Here is a 26,995-nt window from a genome sequence, read left to right on the forward strand (position 1 = left end):
AAACAAACATTAAGTATTCAGGAAGATATGCATGAATTACATGAAAATTATCTGCCATACAGAGGACTTGAACATACACAGAGTTTGGTGTTCACTAGGAGTCCTAGAACAAATCACTCATGGATACCAAATGATCATTATACGTCAATGTTTATAAATATTTATTAAATTTAATAAATAGAGTTTTAGCAATGCTGTTAGTAGTGTCACTTACTCTCATGTAAATCTTTTACGTATTGAACTTAAGAAAGTGACCCGGCCAGCACTGTGGCATAGCAGATAAAGCCGCTGCCTGCAATGCTGGCATCCTATATGAGCGCTGGTTTCTAGACCCAGCTGCTCCACTTCTGATCCAGTTCTCTGATATGGCCTGGGAAAGCAGTAAAAGACGGCCCAAGTCCTTGGGGCCCTGCGCCTGTGTGGGAGACCTGGAAGAAGCTCCTGGCTCCTGGCATCAGATCAGCTCAGCTCTGGCCGTTGCAGCTACTTGGGGAGTGAACCAGCAGATGGAAGACTTCTCTCTCTCTGCTTTTGCCTCTCGGTAACTCTGTCTTTCAAATAAATAAATAAATATTTTTTTAAAAAGTGACTTATTCTGTCTATTAAATAGAGTTACAAAATATTTCATGAGCTATTGGGAAAGTTTTATGTTTAAATACATTAGCTTTATGCTATGTGTGCATGAGATGATGGTGTATTTTATGTATACATATGTATATACTTTTCTACAGTGACCATAGCAAATAATTTTATAATTAATATGTTATAAAATTAATCGTCCTCATGCATCTATAAACCACAGATATAATTATGTTTATTATAAAATTAACTTATTTAATGCTATTAACTTCAGAAACATTTCAAGATTTTGCATCACTTGAAAAGTTACATTGGTATCTACCTTGAGGTCTAATTGAATTCTTTTAAAATGGTATTTTTAATAAATAATTATGAAATAAACGGATAGGACAGAATTTGGCACTGTACTTTGTCTTAGGCCCTGTTAGAATTAAGATATTTTCATGCATTTCTAATAAAATTTAATTACAAGTGATTCATTCTGTTCTCTGGTAAATTTATTTGCTGTTCATTGAACTGCTTGAGAGTCCATTACTGCGATTTTTACTAGGAGGACAATTACCTAACATCTCACACTGCATTAATTTAGGTTGTGAACTGATTCTGTGATAGAGAATATTAAATTTTCTCTCTACTGAATCTTTAGATTTAACATGCTTTGTGTTTGGGGAAGTGTCTTTTAACTTTCAAATAGGCTGTTTCTAGGCAGACCATTAAGATTTGCCAGAAAGATGAGATACTTGGCACTGCTGGTGTGGTTTTATGACTAAAGTGATGCTTGTAAACCTCAAAGACATGCTGTCCACTGCCTGTGAATTAGGTCCCTGTGCCTGCTGGTAGGGGACGATATAGGAAATACAGTCAGACTTGAAAAGGGTCAGATTGGAAAGGTCACAGTTGATTTGGGCAGCATGGGAAACACTTTGAAGCTTTAGTAGGCAGTGTGTGTTACTCTCTCACAGGCAGATTGTTTTTAGAGACTGGGATTCTTATCCGCAGTGCAATTTAAATAGGGACAGGTATAGTTATCTGTAGAGTTCCTGCACAAATTCTAAGTCTGTAACTTGTGGCTTAAAAAGCTGACATCAAAAGACAAAGTGTTTAAGAAACTATGTTGCAGTGTTGAGTTCAGCAGGAAGAAACTTATTTTGGCTTCTCTCTGTGCTAGCATTATTATTTTTAAACTATTTTTTGACATGGCCATTTACCTACCTGAGCACCAGATTGCTCAAATAATTATAATTCATAATGGATCCTCAGGGTTTGTAAATCTTTTAATTGACTACCCTAGGAATTATACATACATCAAAGCGTAACCTTACAGGGAATAATAATGCATCATAACATAGAGATTGCACTTGAAAATATTGTTTTTTTCCCCTTCAGTGCTTTCTCATTCTGACATCTGAAATTGCTTTTCTCAAATCGGTTGACAAGTTCAGATACAACATAGTTAAATGAGTTTCTGAGCATTTGAGGAAAGGATGAAGCTGGTTTGTAATGAGTTATAACTCTGAAGAAGCGAAATAAAACCCAAAGTCTCGCATTCTACAGTTTTGCTAGGGAATTTTTCAAAGATTAATCCCCCAAAGTTCCCATTTAACTGGAAATAGAGGGAATGAGACGCTGTTTGAGGTATTATTTGGCTGGCCTGTGAAATCATATGGGAAACTGGAAGTTTTGAGAATTACTAACTCCATACAACGTTTCACACAGTGTCTAACTTCTGATTTTTTTTTCAGGAAGTCCTGAAATACTGAACTGCTCTTGTTTTTCATGGTGTTTATCAGGAGTAACAAATGTTACTCTTTTACAAATGCAAATTCTCTAACAATAGCAATTCTGAAATCAATGTGGTTATCTGAATGATTCATTGGGCCATCATATGTAAAATTTAACCTACCAGAGACAACAGACATAAAATATCTGATAGACACTGAGATATGTGGGTTCTGTAATTGTGGTGCAGAGGGTTGAGCCACTAGGTGTGATGCCAGCATCCCATATCAGAGTGCAATTTCCAGGTCTGACTGCTTTGCTGCTGATCCAGCTTCCTGCTCATGTGCCTCGGAAGACAGTAGAAGATGGCCTAGTACTTGGGCAGTTCATGAGTGAGCTCTGAGTGAAGTTCCTGGCTTCTGGATTCCACCAGGCCTAATCCTCTCTCTCTATTCCTTTGCTTTTCAAATACATAAATACATACGTACATCTTTGAAAAATCCAGATGTATGACTTTGATTTGAACAAACCTTTAAGGATCATGTGATTTGCATGTTACTTTTTACCTTTGCATTATAATTATGGAAGAAGTCAAGTAAAGACTCTCGAAATTTAATCTCTTCCTGGATTATTTATTTCCATTTGAAAGTGACCATTACTCATTGTTAGTGGCACTTGAATTTCATCAAGTATTCTTAATCCATTGTCATAGTATTAAGTTTGATAGAAAAATAATGCTTCCTTTCAAATAGTTATATATCATTTAAAATTATAGGTATTGACATTAAATATGTATATTATTTCTCCATTAATATTGAAAAAGACATTTTTGTTAATAGACTAAAACCCAAGATTTAAATGAAAAACTCAACAAACATACCTACTCCTTTCTCAGAATTCTTGGTTATGCAAATTTTACTAGATGGAGATGATTGGCAAAGAAAATTTTTTGGAACTTGGGTAGAGTACTTGTGGATCTAAAGCTTCATTTTTTTTTTTTTTGCAAAATCATCTTACTATAGTTATTCCAACTTCATAGAATTTTACTTTTCTCCAGCCTTCGTTCACTCATTTTATTTGTTTTCATGTCAACATTTAAGTTGGAATTTATAAATTAGCAGAATTCCAGGAAGAAACATCTACATTTTGCTTCTTCTTGTCAAGAACAAAGAATGAAATTTTGTTTCTGTTGTCCTGTGGTATCTTGTTAGATAAAAGTACAAACTAATCTATAGGAAACACTCTATGAGATCAAAAAACAAATAAAATACATGGCCCCATTTCCAAGTCACTGACTCTTCACTTCAAAGCATAAGCTTTGAGGTTTATCAAAGGCTTATAGCCTTAGACTTGTCTTTGAAGAAACTATAGTCAAACACCCTGCAATGACACTTCATCAGTGTCAGCTCTAAATCTTTAAAGGTGAGAAGTTAGAGTGTGAAATACTTAATACCCTGAAATGAAAGTATTAACTCAGTCTTAACTACTGACTGTAGGTTGTTGGGAGACTGTAACCTGCTGTTACCACTCATCTCTCTCCTAATATCAGTTACATACTAGACCTGAATAAAAAGTTTCTTGAATGAATCTTGAATATGATAGATTAGATGTTTAATAACAAGCTATCACTTAATGAGAATTTAAATGGAGCACTACAGTATGGGAGCTCACAACACATGATGACAGTCTCAATGTGATAATGGGCAATGTCACTAGTACCATTTTTATTGAACATTCAATAGTTGTTTTTTGCAATTTTTCTTCAGGGTAAAATTTGTAAAAATGCACAGTCAAAACATAAAACTGAATTTTTCTAAGTCTACTACACCATACAAAAATCATGTTGAAGTAATATAGAAAAGTTACACATTTGTTAAGTTTTATAAAATATTAAGGCATCACATTCCACAAAAGATTTGAGACATAATCTGAGATAAGTACCCACTTCAAGAGATTTACAAATTTGAAAACTTGATGCCTTTCAATGTAAACATTAACACTTCTAAACTCTTATTTCTTTTGTTTTAAAATGCTAGCACAATGAAATACAATTATTTCCTAATTTTAACATATGACCATATGGAAATCCTGATATTTTGCTTTCTTAAGGAATTGATCCTTAGTGAACAACATGTTAGTAGTCCATGTCATACACATTGACTATTTCTTTGATTCATGTGGAAAGCATAGGACAAAGATAGCAAATTCAAAAGCATCCTAAGGCAGCAAGGAAAAGACAAGGAGTGAATTCAAGCCAGTGTTGGACTAAAGGGCACAAGTTTGCCTGAAGACAGCTATTTAGTCCTCTAGATATAGCTAACTTTTGCTATAAGAAGCAAGGCTCCAAGTCCCAAACATTATTTAACAGAATACAAGCTGGAAAATTAAATTTGAACATGAGGTTTCTTAGTTTTTAAAAGTTGTAAAATAGTTTGTAAATTTGAAAATTGTTCTAAGCCAAAACCAAAACCAAACTACAACAACAAAAGAACTAGGGCTAGGGGAAGGATATAGCAGAAACGCATGTGATTTTTAACCTCTGACCTGGGGATTAGTTATGTTCATTTAGAGCAGAACTAGGATCTCAGTAGAGTTGTATTCATGTAGTGTTACTAACAGTAATGTGGTTTTAGGAAGAAATCAATATAAGGTAACTTCAAAAGGTTTGTACAAATTGAAACTAAATGATGTTTATTTTGGTACAAAGTGTTGAAATGCATGCATAGTTTTCTCATAATATGTGTTTTTCATGAAAATTTTGAACACCCCTTATATTTATAAATTTGAAAAAAAGTTTGGACACCAATGTAAATTTATTTTTAACTTCACTTTCCATAAACTTTTGAAAATATCTTTATCTATGTAAAATAGTTTTGAACATTTAACCTTAACCACTTTGTTGTGGTGATAGGCAAGTGTACATGTGGACTTTTTGGTGTTCTATGCTATTGTTTTTTATTTTTATTTATTTATTTAGTTTTTGACAGGCAGAGTGGACAGTGAGAGAGAGAGACAGAGTGAAAGGTCTTCCTTTTCCATTGGTTCACCCACCAATGGCCACTGCAGCCAGTGTGCTACGGCCAGTGCACTGTGCTGATCCGAAGCCAGGAGCCAGGTGCTTCTCCTGGTCTCCCATGCGGGTGCAGGGCCCAAGGGCTTGGGCCATCCTCCACTGCACTCCTGGGCCATAGCAGAGAGCTGGACTGGAAGAGGAGCAACCGGGACCAGAACCCAGAGTGCTAGCGCTGCAGGCGGAGGATTAGCCTAGTGAGCCATGGCACTGGCTGTATGCTATTGTTAAGAAATGGGTAGTCTTAATCTGTATTTCTTTCCCATTATATTTATTATTATAAATAATTTGGTAAATTTAATATTAACAATATTTCAGCTTAAAATTTATTAGCTATGGTATTACTCCATTTACTGAGATTTTTATTAATCGGTGCTTTGTAATTTTCTTTCTTTTTTTTTTTTTTAACTTAACAGATAGAGTTAGACAGTGAGAGACAGAGAGAAAGGTCTTCCTTCCGTTGGTTCACCCCCCAAATGGCTGCTACAGCCAGAGCTATGCTATCCGAAGCCAGGAGCCAGGTGTTTCCTCCTGATCTCCCATGTGGGTGCAGGGGCCCAAGGACTTGGGCCATCCTCCACTGCCTTCCCGGGCCACAGCAGAGAGCTGGACTGGAAGAAGAGCAACAGGGACTAGAACCTGGCACCCATTTTATAATTTTCTATCTTATAGGGCAGGGTCTTTTTTTTTTTTAACTTCTGAAGGAGCTTCATAAAGCTCATTGAAAAACAGAATTATAAGATGTTTGATTTGGTGCAAAATTTTTTTGACATCCATACGTAGGGGCCGGTGCTGTGGCACAGTGAGTTAACACTGAAGCACTGGCATCCCCCATATGGGTGCCACTTCGAGACCTGGCTGCTTTACTTCCGATCCAGCTGTCTGCTATGGCATAGGAAAGCAGTAGAAGATGTCCCAAGTCCTTGAGTCCCTGCACCCATGTGAGAAACCCAGAAGAAGCTCCTGGCTTCTGGCTTATCAGCGCAGCTCCAGCTGTTGCAGCCAATTGGGGTGTGAACCAGCAGATGGAAGAGCTCAGTTTCTCTCTTTCTGCCTCTTCTCTCTCTGTGTAACTCTGAACTTTCAAATAAATAAAAATCTTTGTAGCTTTATCATAACATATTTACCATGAACTTTTTTAAGATATTTTGCGTTTAGGTAATTATCTTTTTTGGTGCTCTTATAAATGATGTTTTTATTAATTTCAAATTTCTGTTGTTTATTGTCAGCACTTAAGAAAACAACTGGCTTTTCAATAATGATTATGTATTTTACCTTATTACATTTTTATTTTAGTTCCAAGTTTTTTTTTTTTTTTTTTTTTTACAGAAGATCAGTTTAGTATATATTAGGTAACGATTTCAACAGTTTGCCACCATATAGCAACACATAGTGAAATAGCATTAAATAACAGCGTACAGCACATTAAAGACAGAGATCCTACATAATTTTTTTTCAAATTAATTAATTTTCTATGCCATTTCCATTTTAACACCAGGTTGTTTTTTTTCATTTCCAATTATCTTTATATACAGAAGATCACTTCAGTATATAATTAGTAAAGACCTCATCAGTTTGTGCCCACACAGAAACGCAAAGTATAAAAATACTGTTTCAGTACTAGTTATAGCATCACTTGGCTTTAGACGACACATTAGGGACAGATCCCACATGGGGTGTAAGTACACAGTGACTCCTGTTGCTGATTTAACAATTTGACACTCCTGTTCATGGCGTCAGTAATCTCCCTAGGCTCTAGTCATGAGTTGCCAGGGCTATGGAAGCCTTTAGAGTTCGCTGACTTTGATCTTATTCCGATAGGGTCATAGTCAAAGTGGAAGTTCTCTCCTCCCTTCGGAGAAGGGTACCTCCTTCTTTGATGGCCCGTTCTTTCCACTGGGATCTCACTCACAGAGATCATTCATTTAGGTCTGTTTTTTTTTTTTTCCCATGATATCTTGGCTTTCCATGCCTGCTATACTCTCATGGGCTCTTTCGCCAGATCCGAATGCCTTGAGGGCTGATTCTGAGGCCAGAGTGTTGTTTAGGACATCTGCCATTCTATGAGTCTGCTGTGTATCCCGCTTCCCATGTTGGATCTTTCTCTCCCTTTTTGATTCTATCAGTTAGTATTAGCAGACACTTGTCTTGTTTGTGTGATCTCTTTGACTCTTAGATCTATCAGAGCTATCAATTGTGAACTGAAATTGATCACTTGGACTAGTGCGATGGCATTAGTACATGCCATCTTGATGGGATTGTGTTGGAATCCCCTGGCACATTTCTAACTCCACCATTTGGGGCCAGTCCAATTGAGCATGTTTCAAATTGTTCATCTCCTCCCTCTCTTTTTCCACTCTTAGATTTAACAGGGATCACTTTTCAGTTAAAATTTAAACACCTAAGAATAATTGTGTGTTAATTACAGAGTTCAACCAATAGTACTAGAACAACAACAACAACAACAAATACTAAAAAGGATGAAGTATTACATTGTACATCTAAAGTCAGGACAGGAGCTGATCAGTTCATTGTTGCTTATAGTGTCCATTTCACTTAACAGGTTTCCCCTTTGGCACTCAGTTGTCACCGATCAGGGAAAACAAATGATATTTTTCTCTTTGGGACTGGCTTAATTCACTCAGCATGATGTTTTCCAGATTGCTCCATCTTGTTGCAAATGACTGGGTTTCGTTGTTTCTTACTGCTGTATAGTATTCTATGGAGTACATGTCCCATAATTTCTTTATCCAGTCTACTGTTGATGGGCATTTGGGTTGGTTCCAGGTCTTAGCTATTGTGAATTGAGCTGCAATAAACATTAATGTGCACATGGCTTCTTTGTTTGCCAATTTAATTTCCTTTGGGTAAATTCCAAGGAGTGGGATGGCTGGGTTGTATGGTAGGGTTATGTTCAGGTTTCTGAGGAATCTCCAGACAGACTTCCATAGTGGCTTAACCAGTTTGCATTCCCACCAACAGTGGGTTAGTGTCCCTTTTTCCCCACATCCTCTCCAGCATCTGTTGTTGGTAGATTTCTGAATGTGAGCCATTCTCACCGGGGTGAGATGGAACCTCATTGTGGTTTCGATTTGCATTTCTCTGATTGCTAGTGATCTTGAACATTTTTTCATGTGTCTGTTGGCCATTTGGATTTCCTCTTTTGAAAAATGTCTATTGAGGTCCTTGGCCCATCTCTTAAGTGGGTTGTTTGTTTTGTTGTTGTGGATTTTCTTGATTTCTTTGTAGATTCTGGTTATCAATCCTTTATCTGTAGTATAGTTTGCGAATAGTTCCAAGTTTGTACTTTGTTCCATGTAGATAACAATTTTGTCTATGAAACAAAAGGAATTTTCTTTATTCCTTTTTCCGTCTTCATGGTTTTTTGCTTAATTTTTTTTTGCCTTATTAGACTAATTAGGACTTAGAGTATGTTTTTGAATAGAACATTATAGATTTTTACTCTTGGCAAACTTGTCACTTTCCATTCTATCTCCACCAATGTATTTTGATATCTCAGCAGATTTTCTTAAATACCAAGGGCAACTTTAAGGCATTTCATCAGCCTTATTGCATTATTTTGGTTGTTGTCATAAGCTGTAGTATAATATTTGTTTTTGTTTGGAAAAGGTAAAATTACCTTTTAGTCACATCAAAAGGTCTCCATTCATGATGGGATTTTTGGTTCTCTAAAAGCAGGATATAGCAGGATGGTGTTATTCCCAGGGTAGGTGATCAAAATGCCATACTTCTAAATCATTTTTCCTTTCTGCTTTTCATTTATTTATTTAATTCTGTTTGATAGGCTGAGAGACAGAGACAAATGTTCTCTCTTTGAATTCATTCCCCCAGTGCTTACAGCAGCTAGAATTGGGCCAGGCTGAGATTGCAAGCCTGGAACCCAGTCTTGAGTGATCACTTGCTGCCTCCCAAGGTATGCATGGGCAGGAAGCTGGAAAAAGAAGCTGAAGAGCCAAAATTCAAACTAGGCACTGGGTTATGGGATGTATGGATCCCAAGGATGTCTAAACAGCTGCTCCAAAGATCAATCTCATCTATTTTACTGATTGTGTTTAACATGTGTGTTAGTCAGGGTTGTCCAGAGAAATGGAACCATACAATATATAAATTTCAGGGAGTCTTCCATGCAAAATCTGTGTTATGAAAAAGATGCATGAATTTCCAATGAATTTTGTATCAAAATAAGCTTTTTTCTACTTCCATTTTCCATGAATGTTTTGGAGTCGTCCCACGGATATTCGAGAGGGAAGTTATTATAGGAATTGGTTCACATGATTGTGAAGGCTGAAAAATCTCAGGATCATCTATCTACAGGCTAGTGACCCTCGAGTGCCAGTAAAATCTGTCTAAATGCAAAGGCCTCAAAACCAGTGCTGTGATTTCAGTCCTAAGCACCTGGCCAGCTGCTGCAGATGTAAGTCCTGTAGTTCAAAGCCAGGGATCTTGGAATTCTGATATCACAAGGAGCAGAAGAGTCCACTTCAGCTCTCAGAGAAGAGATCAGTTCGCTTGTGTATTTGTTCGCTTCAGGACTCTGCTGGCTGGATAATGCCAAACTACGCTGAACACGGCTCTTTCCTACTCAAATCTATTCAGTTTCTCATGTTAACCTCCTCCAAGATCACCATCACAGACACACACAAAATAATGTTTTGTCAGGTGATGAAGGATTTCTCAATCCAGCCAAATCGACAGCTAAAATAAACCATTACAGTATAATAACAACATTAAAGTTTTCTGAATAAGCAGAATCAATGATATAGTTAGTAGATTGATAGATAGACAGACAGATAGTAATTTATTATGAAGGACTGGCTGATGCAGTTGTAGAAGCTGGGGAACCCTACAATCTATCTGCTACAAGCTGATGTACAAGAAAACTGGTGATATAGTTCTTGTCAAATCAGGGAAGCCCGAAACCAGGGAATCCAGGGTTGAAGGTTTGAGAGCAGGAGCTCTGATGTATACAAGCAGTTCTAGCTGGAGATCCTGACTCACCAGGAGTGTTCAGCCTGTCTTTTTGTTCTATATAGACGCTCAATAGATTGGAGGATGCCTGCCCACCCATTTGCTTCAGTCAGTTCACTAATTCAAATACTAATCTCTTCTGGAAACACTCTCACACTGATAAATAATGTTTTGCCGGTTTCTTAGTTTCTTTCATGTTGCTATAACAGAATACCAGAGACTGGATGATTTATAAAGAATAGAAGTAAAAAAAAAACCCATAATAGTGACATTTTCTGGACATGATGCTTCAACTCATGGTGGAAAGAAGGACAATCACATGCATGCACAATGGAGGACAGTAAGGGGTAACCTAGTTCTGTGACAGCCTGCTCTTGTGGTAATTCATGGGGACCCAGGAAGCCAAGAAGTCATTCCCTTGAGAAGATGTTAATCCCTTCATGAGATCTCCACTCCCAAGATCCAAATTTCTACCACTGGGCCCCACCTCCCAACATTGCAACATTGAGCAACTAAGATTCCAGCACATGAACTCTAAGATTTACGCTCAAACTGCAGCACACTATCCCTTCTCACAATGCATTTTGCATTGATTCCAGATCAATAGAACAAAGTCTGAATTCATTCTGGCACCACCCCAAAAGTCCAATGTTCAAAATCTCACTTGACTAAAGGCAAACTCCTTCCAGTTGTGAGCCTATAAAATCAAACAAGCTATGTACTTCCAATATGATTGTTGGGTCAGGCAAAAGTGTATGCATTACCATTCCAAAACTGAATGTGAATATTTTATTTATGTGCCAAAAAAGTCTCCAGTAGAACATATTCTCAAACCATAAACTCTATGAAAAGATGAATAACATTGCAATGTAAGGAGTCTTCAAAACTTTATGGAAATGCATATTATGAAAATTCTCTGCATGGATTTCAAAAAAATTATACTACAATAAACATCTTTTGACTCCATTTCCTTAAAATTTCTAAAGTACCCTCATACATTGGGTGCTGCCTTGTTATCACTAACTCTGTAGTTGCTCTTCCTGAAACCTCAGCTTTGATGCTGCATTCAGGATAGAAAATTTCATATTCAAGACATCTTCAAAGGGGCTGTGACTCTGGCTTCAAATAGGTGCTCTCCTTTGAGTAGAGTGGGCTCCACAACCAATCACAATTCTTGGTCCTGTCCTCAGAACCCAAGCTTTCAGAGCACTGAAACTATTGAATGAGTATTTGGACTAAACGGAAAAATAGTGAAAATATATGCTACGGATTTTGAACATATGCAACTCTCTATGTAACTTAGTGGAAAGAAAGTTTACAAAAACCGGATTAAATATATAATGTGGTTAAGGGTTATGGCATATGACCTTTCTTAACCAAACTGCTTTATTGTATAAACAAAATTTTTAAACATATCCTTTCACGTTATTCTTTTTACCAATCACTTTACAATTAGCCAATAATAGCACACAGAATGGAAATATGTCCTTACATTGATTATGACAAAATTTCAATGTTTTGTGAAAGAGAATAGAGATGTTTGCATGTATTCACGTGCTTTCTATCTATGTCTAACAATTTCTGTGCTTTAAATTCAGTTGAGGTTGTGAAATGTGACTAAAATTCTAAGAAGAATTCTGTATTTTTATGGTAGTCTGTGAATGAAAGTATGGATGGGAGCAGTGTTTTGGGGAGTTTGTAGGCCATTGAACAATTTCAGCTTTATTAATGTCAACATATGTATATTATGTATTTTTAATTTGGATTTTATTCTTTTTCTCAAATTTTATAAAATAAGTTACTCCCCAGTTCATCATCTTTTTTTTTTCTCTCTTAAATATAGATTCTCTTGAAATATCACTGTCAATGATGTTTTTCCTTTAAATTTTCAACATTAGCTGTGGTAAATACGGCTAAAAGCTACGTATTGATTATGTATACAGCTAGTTTGAATTTCAAAGCTTTTTTTTGTTTGTTTTGAGCAATTGTAAACATGGATTTATAAGCTCTAAGTGAAGCACTTTAAATGCTATACAAACCACGGGATCATTTCATGCAGGAAAGCTTTGAAAGAACAATTTGTCAGAGACATTTAGACAGAACTCTCAAGTTTTGTATTTCCTGAGCATCTCCATGAAAGATATCTAAATCAACCTGGTAAGGTTTTACTCATTTGTTTTCTTGATTAAAATAGCCAACTCATCTGCATAAATTGTAGTGTAATAAATATATTTATTTATACTTAAGTTTACTTTGTGATGCTTGTCTTCTCAACTTCAAATTGATCTCCTGTGATTTTGAAAACTGTATGATGAACATATTCCTGGTGGATAAGGAGTAAGAACTTACACCATGTTCTTTTTTCTATATGAAAATATGTACTAGTTCAACATATGGAATAAAATATAATAAAATTTTTATATTTTGTAGCATATTAATATTATTTATAAATGCTAAGTATTTCAATAGTAGGGAATAATAGAAGTTGGTAGGTGTATTTTATATTTTATTTTCATATTTTTATATAGTTCTTGTGTTTTATTTGCTTGCTTTAGGATTGACAGAATAGTAGCAGTTGTTTAGCATGGGACCTATAATTAATAATATTAATTCTCTACTGAAAATTTGATGGCAGTAGATTTTAGATACTCTTATACACACACTTGGAGTATAACTATGCAAAGTGATCTATATGTTAATTTGTTTTCCTGTAATAATCATTCCACTATGTATACCAAAATGTGTTGTGTACATTACCTTAAATACATGTAATAAAAATAAATTTTAAAAATGTATAAAGTATTTTAAATTCTGACTTTATTTCACATTGTCAAATTAATATATGCTTGCTTAGTTAACCTAATTGTACTTAGTAAGGAATGTTAAATGTATAAGGTGTCTCCCAAAAGTTCATGAAATTGTGTATTTTGCAAAAACTATTATATGTTTCAACTTTTTAACACTAAAATAAATTTACCTTTTAATTTCTTTTTTTATGAACATTTGAAATACCCTTATTTATTGCTACAAGTTTGGAAGTACTTTTTTACAAAGTGTTTTGCTGCTGAAGAGGCTTTGGGCACTTTAAATAAAATTTACATTTTAGTCACATCGGTATAATTAGAAATAAGTAGCATCTTTATGTTACCTTAAATCTCAACCCTGGATAGAAACTATGCTTTATTTTTAGACTACAAATCAATTCCACATATATTATTTTGTTTGTTGTTAGGATTTCTTAAATTGAATTATTTTGTTTCATTTTCCCTATAGACATCCATAAAAGTTCTATGTTCTTGTTTTATTAAATAGAAAAAGAGCATATTCATCTACAACTACTAAAATTGTTATTGAAGAGTCTATTTCTCCAAATCATATATTTCACATTTTTTCTGCTTTTGTGATATTCCTCATTATAATAGCATTCTTTGAAATGAACTTGATAGAGACAAACCTATGTGACCTTTACAATCAATATTTTGTGGTATATACATTTTTTGTTTTGTTGATAACTTCATCCTAGGACTATTTAAATTTTTTTTTTAAATAAAATGTTAATACTCCATCTTGTGTTGTGTTTTTCCCTTGTGAACTTCTTTTCTCTAATTGAATACTTAGCTACACTTTCAGAGAATATTCCTGTTTTTACCTTTCATTTTTTAAAGACAAAATATGGATGGCAGTGAAGATACTGTGAACTGAAGGAGGAGGCTGTTAGTCCTTGTTTTGGGGCACGTAAACCACTGGAATGGTATCTTATAGAACTGACAGCCTTGCTGCATTAATCAGATTAAAAACATTTTTCCAGACATAATTAAAGTTATGTAGGGTTATTCTCCTTTCACTGTAAGGGTCTTTTAGATTAAAAGACTATCATAAATTTGTCTGAATATTAATATAATGAATTCTTATAATTAAACACCATGATTTGGGTTTTAATTAAAATTTTATTAATATAAACAGAAAAGATTTCATATAGTTCATTGATACAATTCTAAGACTATAAAGCTACTCCCCTCCCATACCTTCCTTCCTTTCTTTTTAAATTTTTATAATAGTGTATTTTTAATTTACTATATAGTCAAAAGATTGATGCTTCACAAAATAAGGAGTTCAATAAGTAAAAAGTGAAGGATCACTGTTCAGCAGGAATATAGACAAGGGTTATAAACACTAATAATATCATAATATGTCAATTAACTCATATATATTAATTTTTTAAACTCTACGTATTGGTTACCACAAATCAGAGAAAACATGTGATATTTACTTTTGTGAGTCCAGTTTATTTCACAAAGTATATTGATCTCTAGTTGCATCTATTTTGTTGAAAAACTTGGGATTTCATTCTTTTTTTTTTGGCTGAGTAGGATTCCCAGTTACAAATGCTATCAGGGAAAAATCAAAGAATAACAAACATTAGAGAGGATGGAAACAAAAAGTGCTCCAAAACACTGTTAGTGGGAAAGTAAACTGGTATAACCATTATGGAAGATGCTATGGAAGTTCCTCAGAAAACTGAAAACAGATCTGTCATATGACCCAGCTATCCCACTCCTAGGAATTTACCCAGCTAAACGAAATCAGCGTATGAACGAGATACCTGTACCCCCTTGCTTATAACAGCTTAGCTCACAACAAACAAGGTGTGGAATCAACCAAGATTTCCCTTCAACTGATGACTGGTAAAGACAATGTGGTACATACACATGATGGAACACTACTCAGCCATAAACACTATTATTTTTAGAGTGGCTTATAGGGCATTGGTGTTTTAGTGATTATGATTGCCAATGCTATAATGATCAGTGTTTTAGAGGTGATTAATCTGAAACAAATGCTTTTTTTTTTGCTGGGCTCTCATAACTGGAAAATGCATTGAATGATCCAATTCATTGTGCAACTTCTACATCCTTTCTCACCTGTCAGATCTGCTCACTTTTCTATTACTTTCAGTTTAAATTCTTCTGTAGAGTCATTTTTCCTTTTCTTTCATCTTTTTTTTTTACAAAATTCAAATTCTTTTTTTTTCATTTTTGTCTATCCCTTCATTTTCTGTTGCTCTGATTCTGATTAATCTGCTCTTTCATATCACTTTGCAATGCATTTTATGCATTTTTTCTCCGTTGAGCTCAGTGAACTTCAGTTGCACATAACCTATGTGTCATGTTGGAACCCAATGGCTTTTCTTCTCCTTTGCAGGGAGGCTTCTAAGTAGATGATTGGTACTTTGACTTCAGGATTCAAAGATTCCTTTCATCGTTGTTTATAAAATGTGTTAAAGAGTTTGATCACTCTATTTTCTGGAAGCTTCCTTTCTATTATTTCTATCATGCGTTACGACTTCCTTTACCTTGCTGTTAGTTTCCCTAACTGTTGTGGTTGAATTCTCATCCCAGGGGATTCCCTTTGTTGTAGGTCTGTTCTCTGAAACAGAGTCATGTGTTGGGGACTTTGGTGAGTTTCTTCTTCCTAGGCTATGCCAGCATCGTTGGATCTCCTTGCAATCCTGCAAGCCTCACCTCACCTTCACTAATTTCATCTTCTGTCTTCAAGCCATCCCACCATGTCTCCCCTCTGGATGAAGGCTTCCCTTTTCATAGGGAATCCTGGTTCCCCTTCCTTTCAGGATGTCCACTCTCACTGACTTCTGTTTCATCACAATTGGTCACGTTACTCAGGTGGTTGCTGAGAGTGGCCTGCCTTTTTGGATTTTGAGATGTATTGAAATCCTTCTCACTTTTCGAAAGATGTATGTCTTAATGTTTTCTACCTTGTCACTGAAGTTGCTTAGCTTCTACATCCTTTTGATGAAAGGTTTATGGAGATCGAAAAATGCTATGAAACAGTGATCTTGTTCTCACCCTACACCTCGTGTACCATGCTTGCATCCTCATGAAGGATTTTGGTAAATGGCAAGTAATCTAAGAATCTGGGGGTCCTCAGGGGCTTGTGGTTTACTTAGTAATATGATGCCTTCAAAGACTGAGTAGACCTCATAACTCTTTGATTCCAAACAGTATCCTTTACCAAAGTGCTTTTCATGACATACTCTAAAAACATTTTTATTACTTCTTTCATGTGCATGTTTCTTTATACCAGTTTAACGAAAATCAGCTTGAAACATTGTGAAGTCAAGAGTACAAAGTCTCACCTTAGATGTGATCTTTATCCTAGAGCATGGTATTTTTCCTGGAATGATGTACTGGGCCTGGGTGGACAGTCTTTTCCAATTGATTGCTTCACCATGGGGGTTTAAAACACTCAAGTTTTCTTATCCTACAAATCGTCACATTTCTGGACACTTCATTTTCTTTCAGTGGTTTCAAGGGAGCATATATTCTCACATTCTATCTACTGCAGGTAAAACTTTTACCAAATATATTGTTACCACACAGAAATATCATCTCATTTTAATACTCTGAAGTAATTTCCCTCATTAGTCTTCTTGTTTCAAGATTTGTTGTGTCTGGTTTTGGCAGAATTTCTCTTCATGATACCTGTTTCTTTACTGGACAGAGGAAAGTCAGCTCTGTGGAGGCAACAAGCAACACCCAGAGGCTTAGTAAAGTAAAGCCCTGGGGGTACTTTAACAAATCAATGTCGGGGCAGGCATTGTGGTGCAGCAAATTAAGTTGCCAGATGGATGCCTGAATCCCATATTGGAGTGTGTTGGGTTGAATCCCAGCTCCATTTCTGATCCAGCTTCTTGCTAATGCAGCTGGGAGATAGCAAATTAGGTCTCACGTACCAAGGTTCCTGCCATCCATGTGGGGTACCCAGATGGAGTCCTTGGATCTTCAGTTTGTCTTGGTCCAGTTCTGGCTGTTGCAGACATTTGTTACAGATGGAAGATTTTTCACTCTCTCTGTCTCTCCTTGCTCTCTCTGCCTTTCAAAAAATAAGTAAATCTTTAAAAACATTTGCACATTTATGGAAAATGGAATTAAAAGTATGAATTTATTTTGACACAATAACAATTTCAAAATCCACACTCTCTCATATTATGTATTTTCTGTATATTATGAGCAGAAACATTTTCACCAATTTTTTTTGTACTGATATAAACTCATACTTCTAATTACACTTTCCATGAGCCTTTGAAGTAGCCTCATGCAAGCCTCATTCCTTTCAGTGTGCGTTGTAGGACAGACAGATCTATTGTTCCCATTCAGGCACTGGAACCAACATCTGAGTTCCTTCTGTTGCATACGCACGTATAGCTGCTTTGCTATGTAGCTTCTTTGGTTACACCTCAGAGGGGGAGTGGATTGCATCTTTTATTGAGCACCAAGTTTGGAAGTGCTTGCTTCTGATTACATCCTACTGACCAGGATTCAGTGTCTTGACGTTAAATGAAACTCTAAAGGAGATCTGGAAATGTAGTTTTCATTTTTGTTCAAGCAGGCATGGCAAACATTTAACATCTGCATACTGAAGTTATAATGTACTGAGTCCATACTTTTGGTCATTCAAAGCACATGAAATGGACTCTTCTGGTCATTCTTTATAATTTCAGTAATTAATTTTCCTCTCAATAGGCTAAAAAGTTATTTCATCACCGTTTTTTACTTCAGAGATTATTTATTTCCTTATTTATCTGAAAGGGGGGCGGAGAGAGAGAGTGAGAGCGAGAGCGAGCTCCTATCCATTGGTCTATTCCCCAAATGCCTAACTGCAAGGAGTGGGTCAGGTTAAAGTCAACTGCCCAGAACTCTGTTCAGTTCCTTTACCCATTTCATAAATGGGTTGTTTGTTTTGTTTCTATTGAGTTTCTTGAGCTCTCTATAGATTCTGGAAGTTAATCCTTGTCAGTTGCATAGTTTGCAAATATTTTCTCCCATTTTGTCGGTTGCCTCTTCACTTTATTGAGTGTTTCTTTTGCAGGGCAAAAGCTTCTCAGTTGATGTTAGTTTGGCTTTGACTGCCTGGGGTCTTTCAACACCATTTTTTTTAAAAGACTTGCGACAAGTGTTTGGTGAAGTCATTAAAATGATGCTTGGGATGCCAATGTGACGTATTGGATTGCCTTTTTGAGTCTCAGCTACTATGCCTCTGAAACAACCTCCTGCTAATTCACATTCTGGGAGGCAGTCATTAATTCTCTAGTTTTTAGATTCTGCTACCCACATGGAAGTCAGGGATTGAGTTTCAGGTTCTTGCTTCAGTCTCTGGCTCTTTTGGACATTTAAGGCATAAATCAGCAGATGTAAGATCTCTGTCTCTATGTATGTTTTTTTCATTTAAAGTGAAAATACATAAGTAAAATAAATAATTCAAAACTAATAAATACTATTTTATATACATACATATACATACATATACATACATATAAACAAAACCAATATAACCTCTGAGACCAGAAACCACAAATGATAGATGAAAACTAAAAGTGTGGATATTGAGGTGGTGCTTCCAAATAACTTGAATGAAAAGTCAGTAACAACTGCTCAGAAGATAAGAAAATCCCAAACATGGTGAGAATTATGGTAGTAAACTGAGAACTTAATCCATAAAATATGAAAAATTTAATTTTAATGAATATGTGTCTATAGAAGATTTTTTCTAAAGATAGGGATCAAAGTACAAAAATGAAATATAAGAAAGAAGTATGTAAATTTTAAGCTTTTCTTGGAGCTTTGTTAGCTTATATGCCTGTTTGTGAAGCAAACCAGAAACAAAAGTTATCTAAGACTATAGAAAGTGTACTATATGCTGCCACTTATTTTTTAAATTCTCAATTATTTTTAAAGGTTTATTTGTATTTGTCTGAAAGGCAGAGTTAGAGAAAAAAGTAAAAGACAGAGAGAAAGAAATAGCCTATCTGCTGATTCATTCCCCAGATGGCCTATGCTGAGCCAGGCCAAATCCAGGAGCTTGGAACTCCAACTGGGTCTTCCACCTGTGTGGCTGGGGTGCAAAAACTAGGGCTATATGCTGCTTCTTTCACAGGGGCATTAGCAGGGAGCTGCATCAGAAGCAGAATAGCGGAGATTCAATGCTGTGCTCCAATATGGGTTGCCTGCATCACAAGCAGCAGCTTAACTTGCTGTGCCACAATGCTAGCCACCCAAATTTTCTTTAGATTATGACAGCATAGTTAACCAAATTTCTGTATTTATGTAATTTATATCTTGAATGTTTATTGTTTTATATAGTAACAATTTGATGCAATTTTGTTTTAGAACCGGAGTGTAGAGGTCAGAACAGTTTGAGTGAGAGACACCTAAAATACTACTTTTCTGTGAGAGAGAGAGACAGAGAGAAAGGTCTTCCTTCCATTGGTTCACCCCCCAAATGGCCTCAATGGTCGGAGCTGTGCCGATCTGAAGCCAGGAGTCAGGTGCTTCTTTCTGGTCTCCCATGCGGGTGCAGGGGCCCAAGGACTTGGGCAATCTTCTACTGCTTTCCCAAGGCATAGCAGAGAGCTAGATTGGAAAAGGAGCAACCAGGACTAGAACCAGTGCCCATATGGGATGCCGGCACTGCAGGCGGAGGATTAACTATTGCACCACAGTGCAATCCCTTTAATGTTTCACTGACTTGCTGGAGTGAACATCAGCTGTCCCTAAGCACATCTCAGTCTCTCCTTTTTGTCTGGATTCTCTCTAAAGTTGTCATGGACATTTTATCTTATCCCCGAATATCTTTCAAACAGGAAGGAAGTTTTAAAGATGATGCTTTATAGGCTCAAGTTAAACCTGCTTGACTAGGAGACATTAAAGGTGATACTGTGTCTCACATACTGCATTGATAAGGAGTGGATCTGCTTGATAAAATCCAGGACCCCCTGTTACTGTGGGGGAAATAATTATACTAAATTTTATGTTACAACTGAAGTTAAAATTTAACTGAGTCCTCCATCTTTCTGTTTTCTAAATCTGACATGCTTATTCAGAAGACATAAAAGCTTCTCAAATTAACTAAAGAAATGATGATAAATTGTCCCATATATATATATATGTATATATATAATTTAGAAATATGTATTTCCATCTTTTAGTGAACTATGGGTGGGTTATTTTGATACTATATAAACTCACACTTTTCATAATTTAACTAAAAGACCAATTGATTATACTTATTTAATTGATATATTATCAGGCTTCACAAAATGATCCTGATCTAATTCTATCTTCACTTGGATATTGGGAGCATCCTTGTGGAAAGAAACACTTTCCCTTGCCAGTTGAGACTATTAGTTTTGCTCAAACTAGGTTTGTGAAGAAAAGGTAGGAGGGCAGGGTCAATGCTTCAGCAAAAATAAAGGAACCTGCCAGGAACTGGATAAATCAAAGGTCATTCCTTCTGTGAACCTTACAACAACTACAAACAATAAACAGAACACATAAGTAACTGATAGAGTTTGCTCCAAGAGCATAGGTTCTATGGACTCAAAAAAATAATGATGGCATCAGGGAATCAGGAGTATAGTGGAATGGAAAGAGAGAGGACACAGTCAAGAGTTTGCAGGAAGAATGGCACTCAGCAGAGATGGAATTTGAGCAAAGAGTAGGAGGAATTGAGACAGCCAATTTCTAGGGAGGAACCGGCAGGGAAAATGGCCAGAGCTAATGTCCCTAGGCATGGCTGAACCAGGGGGCTCAGTGACCAGAAGGGAAACCACTGCGGGTGGAATGCAAAGAAGGGGAGAGTTTTAGGAGATGAGTTCCAAGACAGAGAGATGCAGCTGCAAACAGAGATGGAGATAGAGCCAGAGATAGAGGTAGAAGTAAAGGTAGAAATGGAGATGGAGACAGAGATTAGATCTTCTGAGTTCTGTATAAACCACTGCAAAGACTTAGAACTTCACTTTCAATGAAATGGGCTTCCATTTAATTAATTTACTAATGAATTAATTTGAAAGGGGAGTTGAGAAAGTGAGAGTCAAAGAGAGGAAAAAGATCTTCCATCTACTAGCGCACTTTTCCAAATACCCACAATAGCAAGGAATAAGCCAGGCCAAATCTAGGAATCGGGAACTCAATTCCTGCCTCCCATGAGGGTAGTAGGGAACCCCACCGCTTGAGTCTTCCCCATTGACTCTCAGGGTGTAACATATTAGCCAGGAGCTGGAATTGGAAACAGAGTCAGTCTCAAAGCTAGGCACTGAAAGATTGAATGCAACTCTCTCAAGCAGCATCCCAATTCCTATAGTAAACACCACCTCTCAGTGCAGTTCAGTGTAATATCATTATTATTTCAAAATAACCAGATTGTCACAACTGCAGCCAATGGGGAGTCTCTTCAAACTAACTCACATCTGTGTCCTGCTGATGAGCCCATAGAATTTTAGTCATACTTGGTGGTCATAGTTTGAGTAACCAGAATGTATATTCATCTTTTTTTTTTTCTATTTCATGGGTGATTTCTCAGCTTCTATTTTCAGGGTTTAAAGATTCACATTAGCTGCACATTTTTTTAAAAATGTTTTTGACAGGCAGAGTTAGACAGCAAGAGAGAGAGAGAGACAGAGAGAAAGGTCTTCCTTTTTCCTTTGGTTCACTCCCCAAGTGGCTGCTATGGCCAGATAGGCGCAATCCGAAGCCAGGAGTCAGGTGCTTCCTTCTGGTCTCTCATGGGGGTGCAGGGCCCAAGGACCTGGGCCATCCTCCACTGCACTCCTAGGCCACAGCAGAGAGCTGGACTGGAAGAGGAACAACCGGGACAGAACCGGCGCCCAACTGGTACTAGAATCCGGAGTGCCGGCGCTGCAAGTGGAGGATTAGCCTAGTGAGCTGTGGCGCCGGCCTCACATTTTTAATTTAAGTAATCCAAGTAGAAAATTTTCCTGGGATATAAGGGATTTTGAGACAAATATCTTTAGACTCTAAAAGACAATAAAGGAATGGGAGGGATTTGTCTTGTGGAATCCGGGAGCAGAACAGGAAAAAGGAGACTCCAGGACACTATGATGGGACACATCGGTGGATTTGCAAGGAGAGGCAGAAAAATCAGAGTGTAGATCAAGGTTGAAGCAGCAGGATCTGGGGTCAAAACGCAGATTTCTCTTTAAAACTTTGTGGAAAGACCACCCCTGCAGAAACTGTTGAAAGTTCTGTTTCTTTGACGTTCTTCTCTGCCTCTCACGCTTTTTCCTTTGCATTATTTTATGTGCCTAACCGTGCCCTTACTGCAAAGTGCCATTTCCCATAAAACAGAAACATTTCCTAATTGCAGCTGTACTGTTGAAAAGGTCCAGAAATAGGCCCTGGGAGCAATTCTGAGTGACTGCAGAACAGTTCTTAATAACTTCCTAACATTTCAGGGTGATTTGATGGCCACTCTAGGGGAGGACATTAGAGAGGCTGGACATTTTTATCTGGTTCTTGCAATGAAGGGTTTTACTGCAAAGTATGGGATTTTTAGAGATTTAGACTACAAATGCTCCAAGTATAAATATTATAACTCAAAAAGCCCACTAATTTAGAATTTCTTGCCCTTCATGTTTTTTCTAGCTTGAGAAATTATCTCACTGTACTAAAGTCTCTAAAACAAAAGCAGCACCTCTGCTTTACTGGCTCTAAAATTTCTAAAACAGATTGTTACTTCCTGATGTGGCTTGAAAAATTCAGTGCTTTTTTAAAGATTATGTCTTGGGATATGCACAACAATTTTGAAGGTTTGACAGGTTGTCTTCCTTTTAGGCACCTGCACACAACTGCATAGTACAACTATGACTTTTAGAAGAATTCCTGGTGTCTGAAATTCAGATTCTAACTCAGTTATTGATTTGGTAATTACAAGGAGATAGAGAATCAAGGTAAGCAGAAGGTGTAAGTTTAGAAAAAAGAATTTAAAAATATAACTATCTTTTTAACTATCTATTCATGTGAAATGTGCACACACACACACACAGAGAGAGAGAGAGCGAGAGAGAGAGAGAGAATCTTCCATCTGCTGGTTCATTCCCCATTTGGACACAATGGCCAAAGCTGGGCTGATCCAAAACCAGGAGCCAGGAGTTTTTTCCAGGTCTTTCACATGGGTTCAGGAGCTCAAGCACTTGGGCCATCTTCCACTGCTTTCCCAGGCCACCAGCATTTAGGAGATGAAGCAGTAAGTGGAAAGTTAGTCTCTCTCTCCCTCTCTGTCTCTCTGTTTCTCTCTCTGTCTCTCTCCCAGTAGCTTATCAAACATCAAGTACTTCTTCTAAGTATTTTATTCTTGAAATAAGTTCATCATAAACATTTATTTGCATTAACATTACTAAAGTGTCACCTGATGCCTAAGTCATTCCAAGAAGCACCAAATCAGTCTAAATCATTGCAGCGTAACTTCTGGACAGGAGAGTTTGGAACATAGCATGCTTGTCCATTCACGAATTCACTCTGTCCAAAAGTTGTAATTAAAAATGTAAACTCTTTTTTTTTTTTTTTTCCCAGCGGAGGGTTTATTGGCGTAAATGCAACCATATAAAAACATAAGTTATGAAAAACACAGTCACGATGTGCCCTCCCCATCCCCCCAGCCCAGGCCCCTAAAACCCTCTTCTGTGGGAGGGAGGGAGAGGAAGGGGGAGCCCCGGAACCGCCTAGGAACGCCACGGGCCACGCAGGGCCGGCCGGCCGGGGCGGCAGACGCTGGGCGCTGCTCAGCGCATCCGGTAGTCGGTGGAGCAGGACAGCTCGCACAGCTGACCCTTGAAGTCCAGGTCGATGGTGAAGTCCAGATCGCGGTTGTTCTTGGCGTTGGGCCGCATGCCGATGGTGCCGAAGATCTCCTCGCCCGTCTTCACCGTCAGGTAGTCCTCCATGTAGAATACGGTCTGCTTCCAGTGCGTGTACGGGGACTCGGGGCTGGTGGAGAAGCCGGTGCGCTTGTGGCAGCGCGTGAACTCGATGTTGAAGTAGGCCACGAGCGCGTGCACGTAGTCGTTCCGCTTCACTTGCAGGCAGAAGGGCGAGGTGAAGGTCAGGTCCTCCACTTTCACGGTGTAGATGTCCACCTCTTTGATGAGGCAGGCGTAAAATTCCTAATGCCTTGTAAGGCTTATCACTTTGATATAAACATAATAGTTTTATTTACATTGAGCATCAATATGTACAGCCCTGAAGAACTGGCATGGATTAAAATAAAAAGATTTAAAGTATATGACAGATTCAGGTGCTGGCTCTAGCTCTGTAAGTGTGACAGTTGCATGATTTTGGACAAGTCCATTTTTTTAAGCCTTAATTTTTCTAGATAAAAAGTTTTTGTGATTTTTGAAAAAAAAAAAAAAATGTAAACTCTGGGCCGGCGCTGAGGCTTCACTTGGCTAATCCTCTGCCTATGGTGCCGGCACACCAGGTTCTAGTCCCAGTTGGGGCACTGGATTCTGTCCCGGTTGCCCCTCTTCCAGTCCAGCTCTCTGTTGTGCCCCGGGAGTGCAGTGGAGGATGGCTCAAGTGCTTGGGCCCTGCACCTGCATGGGAGACCAGGAGAAGCACCTGGCTCCTGGCTTCAGATCAGTGCGGTGCGCCAGCCGCAGCAGCCACTGGGGGGTGAACCAATGGAAAAGGAAGACCTTTCTCTCTGTCTCTCTCTCTTTCTCACTGTCTACTCTGTCAAAAAAAATGTAAACTCTGATAGGCTGTTTGAGCTATTTTATATTGTTTTTTGAATTTAAGCTGAAGTATAGAAAACTCACTCTACTCTAAAAACCATTGCATGTGCTGCTTTCCGTCCATTTTCCATTGGCCTCTTAGATCTTTCTTTCCTGTTTATCCTCCCCTGACCCTGCTTCCTCTCACCTTTACACAGGCAGCTTAAAGACATTTCTCTGCTCCATGTCATGCTCCTTCCCAAGTCCTCCATTTCTGGTTTTGGTTTGAGTGCTTCGTCTTCAGGGAGGGAGGCTTTCCCTAGCTCCACTCTACCTCATACCCCAGGCCAGATAAAGATGCCTTTCCATGAGCACTCATCTCACTTCCTGTTACTTGCCCCTTCTTGTCTTTGATTTTTGCTAAAGGAAACATGACTCATGCTACTTGTTAAGGAACCACAAGGCAGATTTTGCCTGGGACCATTATGATAGGTGCAAAGACCATTACAATAAAGTTTTCCTAGAGGAGAGATTTTGGATTCAAATCCAAATGCATGGACAAGTGGGAATTTAGAAACCAGAGACTGAGTAGAAGAGGGGGTGGTGGTAGATGTAAAATGATTCAGAAGAAATAAGGAATAAGGAAGCATTCTGACTAATCCCAACTAAAAGGCTTCTGTCTGAAGGCAGGCCAGGGTAAGACATCATCTGGGCAGTGGTGGAAGATGAGCCTGTTCAAGTACCAAGGGTACTCAGATCTGGAAGGCAATAGGCTCCGGGAAACCTCAGTGGGGTCCCTGATAGAATTGGGCAATGTAGAGACAAACACAAGGCCTACTGAGGAAAGTTCAAAGGAGCCTGACTGGAGTTTGGCCAAGGAGAGACGTTTCCTCACCTCACGGCCAGTGCTTTGAGGAAAGAATACATTGCTTTATTCTGGCTCAAGTTGCATCACAAGGAATTTTGAATACACAGCAATTCCTTCAAGAAATCTTGCTGAATGAGTGACTTGATTGATTGATTGATAATTCAGATTTAGGGTCAGTGCTGTGGAGTAGCAGGTAAAGCTGCCACCTGCAGTGCTGGCATCCCATATGGGTACCAGTTTGAGTCCCGGCTGCTCTACTTCCAATCCAGCTCTCTGCTATGGCCTGGGAAAGCAGTAGAAGATGACCCACGTCCTTGGGCCCCTGCACTTGTGTGGGAGACCTGGAAGAAGCAACTGGCTCCTGACTTTGGATCGGTGCAGCTCCAACTTCTGCAGCCATCTGAGGAGTGAACCAGTAGATGGAAGACCATTCTCTCTCTCTCTGCCTCTCCTTCTCCCTCTGTGTAACTCTGACTTTCAAATAAAGAAATAAATCTTAAAAAAATTCATATGATAGAGGATGGTAATACAAAGTAGATATTGAATGAATGACATTTGAATGACATTGATATTCATTTATTAATACAAATATACTAAGTGTGCTGTATACGTTAGTGGCATTGGAGGTACAACGATGCGGACTACATGACAAAGTCTAGACTCAGGGATCTGGGCCCCAACCAATGGCATTTAGTCTGAGCATTTCCACTTCTCCCACCTGCTTTTTTCCCCCAGTTGGCTTCTTTCCCAGGCAGCCCTATTTTTGTGTGTAGTTGTCGTATTTCTGAGTCCTAGAAATTCTCACAAAATTTCTGGAAATCAATCTATCTGGATCAGCTTGGGTCAGGCTGCACCACCTGCAGCCTCCTCCATGGACTGAGGGCAGGCAGGGATGATGATACGTCATCAGTTCTGGGACACACACTGCTTCCCTGGTGTGGGGTAAAGCCTCACTTAAATTACCCAGAGTGAGACTAAGAAGACAGATGATTCCTGACAGAATTCTGGGATAATGTGCCCGAACAACTTGGAATGAAGAATTGCCAACACTGTAACTTTTCTGCTGAAATTTAACTAGACAAAAAAGGGCAGGCGAGTTTCCTGCAGAGGACACAGCATATGCTAATGCCCTTGTAACTTGAACAAACATGCAAAGAAATAAGATTTGGGTGAGGGCCAGTAAAACTGATGAAGTGATACTGATAGCATATAAAGAGATGTAAAGTATCAAAGTATCATAGATACT

The 26,995-nt window shown here is 38.0% G+C and overlaps 1 protein-coding gene across 1 annotated transcript; it reads right to left on the reverse strand.

Moving 5' to 3' along the window:
- Window positions 1–23,743: 23,743 nt before the first annotated feature.
- Window positions 23,744–25,314, reverse strand: LOC133774253 (protein arginine N-methyltransferase 1-like). Its single transcript, XM_062211922.1, has 2 exons — window positions 25,216–25,314; window positions 23,744–24,332 (listed from the first exon to the last, which is right to left on the reverse strand). Exons 1-2 carry the CDS (start codon window positions 25,312–25,314, stop codon window positions 23,952–23,954), a joined length of 480 nt encoding a protein of 159 aa, XP_062067906.1. The 3' UTR covers window positions 23,744–23,951.
- Between the last annotated feature and the right edge of the window lie 1,681 nt (window positions 25,315–26,995).

The sequence above is a fragment of the Lepus europaeus genome, chromosome 15, assembly GCF_033115175.1.
Source record: "Lepus europaeus isolate LE1 chromosome 15, mLepTim1.pri, whole genome shotgun sequence".
NCBI lineage: Eukaryota > Metazoa > Chordata > Mammalia > Lagomorpha > Leporidae > Lepus > Lepus europaeus.